This window comes from Seriola dumerili, unplaced genomic scaffold (genome assembly GCF_002260705.1).
Source record: "Seriola dumerili isolate Sdu_G_001 unplaced genomic scaffold, Sdu_1.0 BDQW01000018.1, whole genome shotgun sequence".
Classification (NCBI taxonomy): Eukaryota; Metazoa; Chordata; class Actinopteri; order Carangiformes; family Carangidae; genus Seriola; species Seriola dumerili.
Window position 1 is genome coordinate 686,084 of NW_019174273.1, and position 14,744 is coordinate 700,827.

General features: G+C 39.2%; 1 protein-coding gene and 3 non-coding genes across 4 annotated transcripts; all 4 read right to left on the reverse strand.

Moving 5' to 3' along the window:
* Window positions 1-3,235: 3,235 nt before the first annotated feature.
* Window positions 3,236-3,309, reverse strand: trnai-aau. The gene has a single exon. It is a non-coding gene; the product is annotated as a tRNA-Ile (tRNA).
* A 718-nt stretch (window positions 3,310-4,027) lies between these two features.
* trnar-ucg lies at window positions 4,028-4,100 on the reverse strand. The gene has a single exon. It is a non-coding gene; the product is annotated as a tRNA-Arg (tRNA).
* A 455-nt stretch (window positions 4,101-4,555) lies between these two features.
* Window positions 4,556-4,628, reverse strand: trnar-ucg. The gene has a single exon. It is a non-coding gene; the product is annotated as a tRNA-Arg (tRNA).
* Window positions 4,629-8,676: 4,048 nt separating this feature from the next.
* LOC111232264 (leucine-rich repeat-containing protein 3-like) lies at window positions 8,677-9,450 on the reverse strand. The gene has a single exon (XM_022759708.1). It carries the CDS (start codon window positions 9,448-9,450, stop codon window positions 8,677-8,679), a length of 774 nt encoding a protein of 257 aa, XP_022615429.1.
* Between the last annotated feature and the right edge of the window lie 5,294 nt (window positions 9,451-14,744).

Consider the following 14,744-nt stretch of genomic DNA (forward strand, 5'->3'; position numbering starts at 1 on the left):
GTGAACTCTGAGCAGTTCACTCATCCAACTCATCCTTTCAAGATTTTTGTTCACCTTCTGGAACAGGTCTCAAAATTAACACTAGAAATTATAGTTAGTTAATTTGAAATTCATAAAACAGATGTATTTACTTTAAGTTACTGTTGAAAGGTTTGTTTATTCCACAAAAAAATCCTGTATGATGTTTTACACTGTTAAACCACAGTGTAAAAGAATGAATAGAATCCAGAAATCCCAATTGGGACTTGAACCAGTGCCTTATCACTTAGGTCCACTGGGGCTGCACAACATCTTCATCCTCAGAGGAAACACCTTCATATTCACTAACACATATGGGTGTCATCTTTGACATACTTTTGGCCATGGTGCATCGCTCTCTCTTTCTTGTCATGTGCACATACATAGATTTCAAAACTACATCTTGGAAAATGCATCTTTTATTTTTCTTTATCTGACTCAGCTTCATCTGTTTCTCTCTCTCTCTCTCTCACACACACACACACACACACACACACACACACACACAGAAAAACACATTTCAAATGTTTCATATCTTTAAGAATTCATCCTGATCCGAGCAGCCCTCTCTCAGCGTGTTCATCCACCAACCCCTGTGCAACACAATGATAGTGAATTATTTCCCTCCTCCCTAAACCAAAGAACTGCATCTTCCTTCAAGACTGCATCCGAAATTGAAAGACCATCTCAGCGGGAATGTCTCAACTTTTTGTCGCAGTGTGTAGTGAATACTTTTATTTGTTTGTGGCTCCTTTTTTTTTTTTTTTTAAACCTCTTTCTGTTTCTGTTGCGTTGACACGTGAGAATTCATCCTGAATGGACAGATCCGGATAGGAAAAGAAATATGTCACCATTAGCGTGGGTCCCCTATGCAATTTTGGAGAACAGATGGTCACCATGAAACATTACGTGCTCCATGAAATATCCAAACAACAGGCATTTGTATTCATTGCAGGGTTTGTTTGTTTCTCCGGTGTCTCGTCACCCTATTGTCCATCTTCAGAAACAATTTCAGTGACAATGAATGTCTCCAGTATGTTTGTGGACGTGTGTGCCAAGATTGTCAAATGCTTGAAAGGTAAAAGTTTTGAGAAAAGAAAGGCATAAAACTAAAAAAGAAAGACAAAGAAATTAAAAAAGAAAAAAGAAAAAAAAGAAAAATGCATTTCAACTAGTGGAAGGGCAAAATGTGCTCGTGCATGAACATGCTCTGAATATAAAGTGGTTAGTCACTGATCCAATTAAGGGAGGGAGACGCAATTTCATGTGAACTTAATTGAATCAGGTGTGCAGGAGCAGAGCTGCAGCAAAGACACAGTAGACCAGCTTAACAGCGAGGACTCAGCCCGAGAAGATCCTCCACTAGGTTAATTATTTTTGCCCTAATGAACCTCCCAAATGACTATGCAAACTTTTCACCAGTCACCTTGCCCATCACATGACCAAAGGGTTGACACAGAAATCGTAGTGTACCTGGCAGCTTTGAGTAAACTGCAACTTTAGCTTGCAGCACATTAACAAAAATGTAGACCCTCTAAAAGGTGAGTTTGTGTTCCTAACATTTCTGAAACGGCTTTGTTTTTGTGGTATTAGTCAAATAAAATTTTCAAATTGCATTCTTCATAGCTATGTTAGATATCTATTTTATTGCTACATGCTAAAGTTTTTGTTTAGCTAACGTTCTTTTGTTTATCTGTTTGTTACTTTTGTTTAACTAATGTACTTTTGTTTAGCTATCGTTTAGCTTGTTTTAGCAATATTGTCTCGTTTTCTTTAGCTAATGCTTTCATTTGTTTAGCTATCTAATGTACCTTTGTTTTTCATATTTTGGGAAAGTGGTCTCAGACTTTTGACCGCACTGTATATTTGTTTACATTTTGGCAAATTCTCTATTAACAGCCCCTGTTTGTCATGTACAATTAGATGTACTGACCAGTATCTCTGGATTACTTATACAGAAGTACAATACAGAAGAAAACTTAAAAACCGGATGGTTGTCAGGCAAGTTCTGCAGTTATAAGGAGCATATTTTTCTATAATTTCTAAGTGGATTTATGGATGTTGATATGGATAGATTTTGTATCACATCCGTAAAAAACAGGGAAGTATGCATTATAACAGTCTCCAGCTTTGTTTCAGATCTCCACGTTCAAAAAGAACCATTTCTATATGATTTACATGTAATTATAATAATACACAAAAGGCACAAACTATGATTATTCTACTGTATGTGTAGTAGATGAAGTGCCTCTTTCATACTGTACGTGCTGAAGAATTAAAAATGATAGGTATGCCTTGGTTCAACTCATTTACAGGGATAAATATTAAACAGAAAATCTTAGTCCCCCTGTTGAAAGAGGAGGAGAAAATTAAATTCTTCCTTGCAGAGAGAACACTTCTGGCTATGCTGTCAGCAAGCCATTGTCTCAATGAGAGTAATAACAGCAGCAATAAAACTGTACTTGGTTTATATATTCAGCAATTTACTTTGAAATTAAAAGTAGCTTCCCAGTCATTTTACTGTATTACAGAAATTTGTCTTTGACACATGGTGAACGATGCATTAAGCAACATAAAACAACATATTGTACATTCTGTATTGCAGAGTATTATACATCACTACCACAACTTAATTGCATTTTAGTGTAAACAGCTTTAAATATTGGTTCTTTTAGAAAGTAATACAAATAAGTTAGCCCCAAAATGAAGTAGTATTGAAAGAAAGAAAGAGATGAACTACACAGACAGGTCACGGCTTAAACATTCCTCTCATTCTGTCTCTCCTGCAGATGCTTGAACCTTGAACAATGATCCGTGAAGGTTCTGCGTAATGCATCCGCTCTGACTGATGGTGAGTTGAGTGTATGTGTATGTGTTTGTCTGTGTGCATGTGTGTGTATGTGCGAGTGCATGGGCATTGTAAGTTGTCAGTGTGACAGACAAAAAACTTTTTTTTTTATAGACTGGAAGCAGGACTGGAACTGCTGTGCTGAAAATACTGATCTACCTTCTTATAGCTCATTGTTTTCAGTTTTTTAGGCTTAGCTCAAAAGTTGGGTGGAGGTATGAGTCGGATGAAATGTCATATTAATGTATTAGAAAGTCAAAGCTAATGATTTAACTGGTAGCCTACCATCAACCATGACAGCACCAATTGACAGTGATGAGTGCTCCTCTTTAAAGCATTACAATTGAGAGCCTTCAGGATTGAAGCTATTGGCCAGTATGGGGGTCGAACCCATGACCTTGGCGTTATTAGCACCACGCTCTAACCAACTGAGCTAACTGGCCTGCTTTTATAAATTAATTAAAAAAAAAAGAAAAAAAAAAGAAGCTTTTGCTGTAGAAAGACACAACTACAATTCAATCCATTGATCTTAAATTGGCCACTGTAGCTGTAAGCGTTGCTCGTATTATGCTAACTAAATACTTCCGCTGTGACCACCAGGGTGGTGTCTCTAGAGAGGAATAAACACATGTGATAGAGAGCTTGCTCATCATAAACCTGACTGGGTATAGACAGTGATAAGAGAGAAACTGAAACCACAATACAAACAAATTTGACTCTTTATTTTCAAACTAAAAGTAGTTTCACAGTCACTTTATTGTGTTACAGAAATTTGTCTTTGTCACATGATGAATGATGCATCAAACAACATATTGTACATTCTGTATTGCACTCCACTGCTATAACTTTATTGTACTGTATTGTCACAGTTTAAGGGCACCTCAGTGTAACATTCCTCTCATTCTGTCTCTCCTGCAGATGCATGAGCCTTGAACAATGATGCATCAGCTCTGACTGATAAAGGTGAGGAGTGTGTATGTGTGACAGACACTGACATCTTACAATTTCCACAAAGACAGACCATTGTATTCCAGTATGTTTCTTTGGAGCAAAAGAATGTGTGTTTTCTCAAGTGTCATCACACCACTGTAGCAGTAATTGTCATTTCTGTGACAGTTCCACCAAACACTTGACATCCAGAGACAAGTATCATGCGAATATCAACCACGAAGGGACTCGAACCCTCAATCTTCTGATCCGAAGTCAGACGCCTTGTCCATTAGGCCACGTGGTCACACCTCCTCTAATTTAAAGGGCCTTTTTCATTTTTCATTGTTTTCACCTTCGTGTTGGGCTCAGCTCAAAAGTCAAGTTGGACAAAATGTCATATTTATAATAGAGTGGAAGATAATGGTCTTATTGGTAGCCTACCATCAACTACGACAGCAGTGAAGCACCCATTGCGAGTGATGGGTGGCGTTATTAGCACTGTTTTCGGTAACCTTTGCTCTAGAGTGAAAACAAGTCAGAACAAACAGCAGTTGATCTATTTTGGATGTTTGGTTTGTGGAGAGGAATTAGCAAACTTGAAACAGAGATACTGGCATTCTCTGTTGTATTGGTTTCTGTGGAGCAGTAAATGACCAGTATATTTGTTTCATTGGAGCACAATCAGATGTGTTTGTTCTTTGTCACACCATTGTAGCAGGTATTGTTTTTTCCTATGACACACAAGTATGATGCAAATCCTAACCACGAAGGGACTCGAACCCTCAATCTTCTGATCCGAAGTCAGACGCCTTGTCCATTAGGCCACGTGGTCACATGGCATTGTCTTTCAAGAGCCCTTTCTGTTTTCCCATTGTTTAAACCTTTTTGCTAGGCTAAGGTCAAAAGTTGGGTAGATCTGTGAGTTGGAAAAAATGTCAGAATTATTTATTAGAGAGTGGAAGATAATGGTTTTAATATGGCTTACCATTGCTCAGTATAGATCCCTTGTTAACAGGTTTGTATTTAATTTATTAGACACTCAAGAATGAATTTACCTTGAGAGAGCCCTAAACTGGACTGGCTGCAGACAGCGATAAGAGAGAAACTAAAACCACAATGCATATACATTCACCTCTTGACGTTTTCTATTCTACTGAAGGACTGTGTTGATGAGTGAAGACACGGGGTGGCCTTCGGGAAATCTGTAAAGAAATGGTAAATCTCCATAAAGGGTTTTTTATTCTACCATTTTGAAGCTGGCAAATGCACATCATAAATCAACGACACTGTGATGGATTTGAGTAAATAAAAATACTGAATAATACCACATTAATAAAACAGCACATGTGCCAACAATCTAAAGACTTATAGTACAGAATACAATGAAGGGAGTTACTCATTTTTATTATGCACCAACAGAATAACAGTGTGACTGTTCGTTTTGTACTGCACTGCACCATTGTTAACATTTCTTGTATGAATGTACGTTTGTGTTGGTGTATGAATATGTCTGTTCTGTTATGTTCTTGTTCTGAATGCTGCTTGTTCAGCAATACGGGCACTCGAATATCAACAGCTTGTGGAGACTGAATTTGTGGTCAGTTTGAGGAGTGAGTCATTTAGACAATCAGTGTCCTCCTTCCATCACTAGTGCTGTGATTTTGAAGTATCAGACCAACATCAGGGGTAAAGGCGACTAAAAATACTGGGAACTCAAAGCAATCATATTGCATGAGAAAGCCAGACTGAAGCAGACTTCAACTGCAAAATGTCAGAGCCTCCAGCAAATAGAAACACCATTTTTTTTGGCCTAATATTAAAAAAATTACATTTTGGTGTCTGTTAAAAATCAGCTACCTTCATGTGTTTCACTTAGATGATGCTTTAGCTGAAGTTTAGGAGAAATATGTAAGTGCAATGTACAATGTAAGAGGTAATTATGATACACTGATGGAAGTATTGAAGAAAGCTGTTATTTCCTTCTGATTTAGCTAGAGCACTTATGATGTGCCACACTGAACAAACATAAGGAGACACACTGACCTCAACTGTAACTGCTAATTAATAACATTCAGTTCATTATGATATACACCGCAGTGCCTCAGGACCTGTAAGGCAAAGTTACATGGAGTGTAATTAATGTTGTGACCGTTTGGCAGGAGGGATAGGTCAAGTTTTAGAGACTGCAAGGTCAGCATTAGATACAATACAAAATATATTAAGTGCTCAATGGAGCAATGAGAAAGAATAAACAGAAGAATCAAGTCATTCATATGATTATATAATATACATACTAAATGAGCAGCCCTCGTAATGCCTTGTACAAAGCCCTCTGAAGGCTCATTAGATTTATGGATTTTAACTGTTAGCAGGATGAAACTATTTTTGGGTTGCGAGACACGTATTAATATTCTGCCTCATCCAGATCTTTGCAGCTGAAGATATATGGCTTCCATATTTGGAGCTGTGGGTATTTTTCATAGTAATCTGGAAGAATAAATAACAGGATCTCATTGTGAGGGATGTGTTACAGCTGCATGAGCTGGCACAGGAGGGTGTGAGAGATTTGACGCTGTGACATCAACGGCCTTAGAAAATACAGAATTCAATGCGGGACTCAAATCTTTCTCCAGAAAACAAACAGAGTCATTACCTCACTGATACTTAACAGTTTTCCTGAGGGAGAAAAAGGGCTTTTGACATCGCAAGACATCTGTATTGGACTTATTGAGCGACAGGATGAGATGCTCATAGACCCATGAAAAGGCTGGCGCTCAGCGTAAATACAGCCACTGGAAAATTGACTTGAGTTGACATGATGCTGCAGTAGTCATAACTGTACTTAAAGGATACACCTGTTTCATCACTCTGACTCAAAGAAGTGGCACTATAATAGATATAAGCGAGATAACTGTAGGGCCGTAGGATTATGACTCTTGGCCTTCGGGAGCAAAGGATGTTAGAGAGCCACATAGGGAAAAGTCACGAGACCACAGTTTGCCTCCCATTTCCTGCCAACATTCAACATTGGTTCTTTTTAACAAGACGACAATCATTATACACCGTCACCATCCTTGGATCGCTTACTTGCACTACTTTGGGTGTGTTTTTTTCGTCTGCACCAGACTCAATTTCTGCACAACCTTGACAAATTATACTTACAATAAAATTTATATTTGGGCATTATACATATTATACATTTCTACCATGTTTGTGTGTCTGTAACTTTCCCTAATGGCTGGTCTATGATCTCTCTATGAATTAGTTAACTGATCAAATGCATTATAAGTTATTTTTATTGACAGGTGAAGGGAAACTATAAGACAGAGATGTGATATCATTAAAAAATGTGGATAAAAGTGCACATTTTCTTTTAATTACATTATCTTATTGCATCTTCTTCTTCTGTAATGGTATAAGGGCACCAGACTGGAGAATTATCTCAATGCACCCAACTCGCAATTTTTGCAATTTTACCAGTGGTGGATAGAAACTCAGTTAAAATTTGCTCTCTGTTTGGATGGAAACTTGACTTTGTAAAACCATGTGAAATGGCTTAATTTCAGGTGTCCGGCACAACAGGAAGTGAGAGATCTGTCTGCAGAAGGCTGACTGAAACTGCTGCAACATGTTTGTTTTCTCCTGCACCGACGTCCGACGTAGAAGAAGAAATTCAGATTGAGTGAGTGCACAAATTGTTGTTCCTATTATGTTGTTTAACATGACTAAAAGGTGCTGGAATAAGACTTTTAGTTGCTTTCCCTATATATATACGTAATCCTTTTATTCATAATGCTTTCTACTACCTTAAACTTGAGATATTTATAAAAGCCTGTAAAATTTATAGGGATAGAAATCTCAGCAGTATTTGTTCAATATCTCAGACAAGCTCATCTAACAGAGGTTTTCTGTGACACAAATTGATTATTTTCGCTCCCAAAAGTGACAAAGTGATTATATTTTGATGCAAAACATTAAGTAAGGTGTTCAAACTTGAAATTGAATTCCTGGTTGCAATTCCACCTTAAATGTAAGATGTAGGAAGGTTCAGTGCCACCATACAGTACCTCCACTACTGGCCTACATCCTTTATGGACTATTAAATATACAAACTCCTTACATTAAGAGTAAAATGTGCAGTAGTTTCGACAGGGAATTTAACAGGTAAAACATTGAAATACTTTTTCCTTCCTCTGCTACTCCCTCAGAAGTCCTCAGTCAGGATTTACTGTTTTGAAATATATCATAAAACACTTCCTCACAAAAACAATTTTAAACTTGGAAGTGATACTTCCCCACAAATACTGACATTTGAAGCTGTGAGGATTATTTCCCAGGTACCTCATTTCACTGAACTCTGATTGACACGAAAGTGGCGCTCAGGTTCGCCTCACACTGTGGTTGAATTCACTGGGAATTCATAAACCACATAATTATATGCAAAACTGCTTTTGGTAAAGTTTACCTTAGAGACGCTTTTATGCATTATACATAACAGCTGAGTGAAAAATAATGATCTGCCACCTTTCGTTTGCATGGAGGGTAAACAAATCAAGATGCTGAAACGTCTAAATATTAACTGTTTTCCTGCTGGTCACAAATTTAGAGTAACTTTTTAAGGAGCTAAACGTTTTTTTAGCAGTTTTAAAGAGTCTGTTGGTGCCTTTAAGACAGTACTTGATGATGATGATGAGATTTTTTTAAACCTCCCTCTAAAGTCTCTGTGCAGCAGCTATCAAAGTTTAATCACTTGCTGCAAACTTGTCACTTATCAGTATTTGTTATCTTCTGTAAACATATTCATTGGGACACTTTCATCTGTATTCATCGGTGCACGTTCATCATATATTCATTGGTGTAATTGCATCTTCTCAAACACACTAGAACACACTGCTGGCTGTGTCGTAGTCCTTGCTGATGTGGGAGGTGCTGGGCAGGGACTTGAGGTACTCCATGTGCCTCCTGGCATCCTCCTGGTTGTGTTTGATGTAGTAAATGATGTAAGCCGTCACCATGGAGAACCAGCAGAACATGGCCACAAACATGGCCACGTCTGTCGTCTTGTGATGGAAGTTGCAAAAGTTGATCCCCGAGTCCAGGACCTGGATCACCGGTTGACCCACGTACTCCTCTTGCACCGACGTGTAGCAGCTGACCTCGTTCACCGTCTCGGGGTCCAGCCTCAGCTCCCTCAGCACCTCCTGCAAAGAGCACTCGCAGTGCCAGGGGTTGTGGGAGAGGCGGATGCGGGCATAGAGCTTGGTGAATGTGTCCTTAGGGAGGCTGCTCAGGTGGTTGTTTGAAAGATCCAAGGTCCGCAGACCTTCTGAAATCCCTTGGAAGGCACCAGCCTCCACACTCTCTATAGCGTTATGCGATAAGTCCAACTCCCTGAGGCGGTGGAGGTCTGTGAACACCTCCTTTGGGATGTGTCTGATCCGGTTTGACGAAAGCAAGAGAACGACAGTGTCCTTGGGCAAGTTTGACGGGATGTTCTCCAAGTTGCGCGATGTGCACTGCACCACCATGCCGTTCCTGTCCGTGCAGTGACAGGTCTTAGGGCAAGCATATGTCGTCATAATCATCGACAGGAGCCACACTGTTCTACAGGAAGGAGGTTTTGTGGATGACCTACACCTTTGAGAGGCCCCCATTAGCGGGCGTTCAGGGTGAAATCAGCCCTGCATTAAAACAACACAACGGGCTGTGGGAAGGTATATTAGTGGGGAGGTATCGATGAGACATGAGATACAATCCAGAGAATCCAGTTTGAGGTGAAGTTCGATCAATCTGATGGACAGTTGTCACTGTAGAACGACGAGCTGTGTTTCATTCACATCATTCACTTGGACATTATCATTCATCATTTACCTCGGCAGTGATACAGAACTCAGCCCTGATCCAAGACAAAAGGAGCAAGTATCCAAAGAGTTGCATTCAGCTACATGAGAGGTCAAAGCACAGCACAGCTGAGGAGGAAGGAAGTGTCTTGACAGGCCCAGTCATGATCACGTATCCAGGGTGAGTGGAAACGTCTTCTCGGCTGATTGGAAGAAACCTGTGTGAGAGATATAAAAAGATAGAAGAAGAGGAAATGTGAGATAAAGAGAATGTCAGGTTTTTTTTTTATTTTGCTGCAGTAGATTGGTGCTTTGCTGTTAAAAAATGCTATTAAAGCCTGATGTGATGTGAATTTGAAGATCGACTGACAACTCTTCTAACTTCCAATATGCTTTGGATAAATTTTAGGTTGTTAAATTTCTGGTCCCATCCCATAACAACCACCTATTCAGTTCAATTTCTACACACTTTCTTCTCTTCAGACTTCTTCCTCCTTGGAGGGGAAGCTCGTAAAGTTCAACATTATCATAATAATAGCATGTTTCTTTAGTATGGGTCCTTCCGCTCAAGATTTGTCCCTGCGAGAAAATGAAAACCCAGGTGTGGGCTCATCAACATGCAGCAGATGAACTTTGAAAACACTGATTTGTAATAAAACAAACTAGTCTAGTCTATAAGATTAACAGTGATGTATATGAGAGCAGTAAAGGGCAGAATGCTTATTAAAATGAGTACAGGACACAATGTATTGGCTTGAAGATAACAGCACAAAGAACAAATTGATAAGCAGCTTTTTGATCAGGATGATGAATGTCAAACAAATTTCTGATTTCTCCAAGAGCCCGAGGATGATATTAATATTGATAAGCTAAATGTCTCAGAAAAACTAAATCTGTGCAGGAATATTATTGGAGGCGCACAAGACCCAGTATAGACAGCATAAGTCCTTGTAAGAGTATTATAGGAATATTATAGGGATACTATAGAGAAAATAGATGTTGCAACTGTAAATCCACTAATTTAGAAATAAGGAAGATAAAACAGTTCAAGCTGAAACATTTAGTCTGCAACAATTTTGATCATAGCTATAAATTGCTTTGTAAAGAACACATGCTTCATATTAATAATAATAATGATGATGATGAACTGGGTCCAACATCCCTTCTGATTCTACATATGAATATTTGCAGATTTCTTCGTCTTATGTGATGATAAATTGAACATTTCTGTGCTTTGCAGAATCAAGACATTTAAAGATGTCACTTTGGGTTTTGGTAAAACCCAAATGTAATCGATTAATTAATCTTGACAACAAACAACAGACTTATTTACTATGAAAATAAATAACTGCAACTTTAAACAAGCTAAAGGTCCCTTAACAATATTATAAAAACATCTTCAGAGAGCATGTGTTTTTGTGTAAATAATGGCCTCCAATTGGTGATAAGCTCTTTTTAAAATAAACGCCCACAGATAGAAACAAAAATCAACTTGCCAATTAATTAGTGCATAATATTTAACACTTGAATAAATCTTCCTCCGGTCACATATTCACGTCTATAATATTCTCTTGCAGAGGTGGCTAAACTAATAAAAAACGATGGAAATAAAAGTGAGCTTAGATCGTTATTGACTCGACACCGACCTGATAGCTTCACTCTGTCCGGCTCAGATGACCGTGCTGTCTCGGGGGAGATGCTTTTGTCAGATCTGACATCCAGGAACAAAAAAACGGAGAAAAACATCGCCTCATCCTTTGCAAAATAACCGCACGTCCCCTGGAACAGCCAAGTAGTGAAAATGAAATGCATCCAATCCAGGAGTCCGGGGCCAACACTTTCATGTCAGTTCACAACCTCCTGTCGGTGCATCTTTGCAGCAGCAGTGTGTCTGCCGGCGTATGTGTGTGTGTGTGTGTGTGTGTGTGTGTGTGTGTGTGTGTGTGTGTGTGTGTGTGGATGTGGATGTGCGCAAGGTCCCGGAGCACCCAGCCGGACCCGCGAGTCACCGGGGAAAGTGGAAACTACTGAACAGACAGCCCCTCCCCGAACAGAAACTCAAACTTTATCGACAGTATGAAATGTACAAAGATCGTCAGCCAGTTTGTCAGCGGCGCCAATCGGCTATTAATTATTTTTTCCAACTCTGTTATAATTATGTTGTAGCCTTTAATACTAAAGCAATTACACTATAGACAGAACATGTATTGTCATTTTTATAATCAGTCATTGCTGGAATATAACTAATCACATTTAATAAGGCTGCTTAAAGTATAGCCTAAAGTAGCCTATAGTTGATGGATGTGTATATATATTATATGTATATATATATATATACACACACACACACACATACACACATACAGTATACATATATATATATATATATATATGTAGTATTTTTGCATTGTTGTATCACTACTTTTACTTAAAGGAATAGTTTGACATTATAGTAAATACACTTATTTGCTTTCTTGCTGAGATTTAAATGAGAGGGTTGATACTATTGTGTTGAATTTGAAGCTACAGCTTGCAACTGGTTAGCTTAGCTTAGCATAGTTTAGAGCCAAACAGACTTTGACATGTTTGCATGCTTTGCACACCATTAGTTAACATCTCACCTGAAAATCTTATGTTGCACTTTGCACTATTTGTATGAAAGAATCAGATATTTTGTCAGACAGTTGTTAATATTTTGTATTGATGATTTCAGTGTCAGAAATAGCTCCTCTTGCAACTCTGTCATCAAAAAATGATGAGATGTTTTGGTTTTTGCTGCTGTTTAGCTGTCTAGTAACTTGTGATAGACATTTGACATCATTTCTGGTAGACTAGACTCAATATTCAGCTGATGTCTTGACAAAAATATTGAATCGGACAGAAATGACTTTCTGTTGCTGTCCCATTCTGCATTATACTCTATCACTATCTGTTCTCTGCTCACTCCACCATACCCACTGATGTATCAAATTTAAATTTCATGCTCACTTGCTCTAAATGACTCTGAACCTCTTTTTTTACCCACCTTTGCACAAGTAGAAAACTGGAGATCAGAGTGAATGTCCTGCCTCACATAATCAATTACAGTGCCGTCCTACATCCAAATTAAATAAATGAGTCATCGTGTCTTTCACAATGACCCAATTGAGCCCCTCCCCGACCCCTAAAGGTCCCTGAACCCCATTTTCGTAACCTACAGCCAGCTTATTCTCCTCATGCTCTGTCTGTGACTGATTGTTTGCCCTGCGTGTCACGCTCTGTCATTCTTCATAAACATTGATTACAATTGTCCTGTCCCTGATGGAGGGCTTCAATATGGAACCTGTCACACTCAAGACTTTGGAAGTTACTGTGAGGTGAAGACCACCTGAATGCAGCCAGCACTTTCTCAAAAGCCTCTGTGTGATTAAATGGCAGCCGTGTGCAGAGTTCAACCCTGTCAATTTCGCTGAAAGGCAGATTCATTGATTTTATTGACTAGTCAGGCATTTTTGCCTGCATGAGTTTGCTTTATTGTGACAGTATCCAAAATCACCAGGCATGCACATAAATGTCAGAACGACCTGACAGCAGTTTTTTTTTTTCCTCGCTCCTGGGGAATCAGGGCGATAGATTTACTTCACATTCTCCACTGTTTGAGCTACGTGAAACCTGCCAAGGCATTTGTTTAACATCCTTACTCATCTTGTTGGACTCCTGGCAAAATTCCTGCCGGGTAACCAATCTTAAATAAATCCCTCCCCCAGGATCACAATGATATGGAGCTGAGCCAGTTCACTAGAAGCTTTGTAGGCTATAAGCGTTATAGACAGAGTGATTCTGTCTTAACACTATTCATGAGACATATTTGTCATATAAATGCTAACGGATGATTAATTCACATGAACGAAGACAAAGACCATTTTAATGTCATTCTGCTCGCTCTGTGCCTTCTGTTTGGCTGCAGATGACATTGTGAAGTCGCTCTCTGAAAGCAGCAAAGTGCTGCCCCACAGTCTATGTTGACCTCTCAGGCGGCCACACTCAGTACATTTGATGATGCTTTCCCGCTGCAGAGACTATCTGACATTGGATTTTGCTCCCTCTGCTTGCAAATGCTTTCCGAGGACACAGCAGCACTGAGACCCCCGCGTCCAGAATCAGATTGGTAAAGGAAGGAGAATCTCGACGGGCAGGAGTCTCCTCACGCTCGCTACCTCTAGAGATTTGCAGCAACTTTTAGATTTGCACGTTGTCTCCCTCATTGCTGTGACATCAGTCCTTTGCATTATAGAGAAGGTTGTCTGTAAGCAGGTTACAGCAATGCTGAGTGATAGTATGGACCCACTCCAACTTTCATGCCAAGCCAGCACAGGGGCAGAGCATGCCTTTATGCTTCATGTTCAGTGGGACAAACCCTTATTGAAGCGTTATTGAAGGTAAATTGATTGAGGAGAGAACAGTCTGGTGCACATAGACCACTTGATGTACTGATGTCCTTTTTTGTTAAAGGTTGAGCTTCAGAGCAGCCTTACGATTTAGAATAGAAACAAACATGATTTTTTAATTGAACATCTGGCTCTCCATTGAACATCTGGCTTTGTTTCATTGAACATCTCCTGGCATGCCCAAGATTTTTGCCTCCCTTGCCCTATTTAATGAAAGCATCCAGTATCGTTTTGCAATTTTCACAAGTTTTTGTGAAGTGAGTTGTGGGAAAGGGTTTTACCGCCTGGTGCTGTCTGCTCAGTCTCAAACAGCCCATAGACTTTACATTGGGATGATGACACAAACATAAAAATAGCTTTTCTAGGCCCAGTGAAAACTAACAAATATAAAAGTGTCACATTTGAACTCATTTTTCAAAATTCAATATGCAGGGACCTTTGAGTTTGAGCTGTCCTGTCAACAGTTTGACAGATGTCAAAGAAGGATTTTTTATTTCATGTTGTTTTATTTTATGTCGTCATGCTGGCGTCAGTTGTGCTGTGACTCTGGAGACGCATTCCTGCGAGCATGATAATTCAAGAGCCATACATATAGAGACATCCAGCTGCAGCAGCAAAGCTTTCTGAATTTGCTGCATCTCTGATTTGCACTTCTGACTGGTTTCTTCTTATCAATAACAG

Coding starts and splice junctions, on each gene's coding strand:
- LOC111232264 (XM_022759708.1), bottom strand. CDS start 9,450: ATGGGGGCCTCTCAAAGGTGTAGGTCATCCACAAAACCTCCTTCCTGT.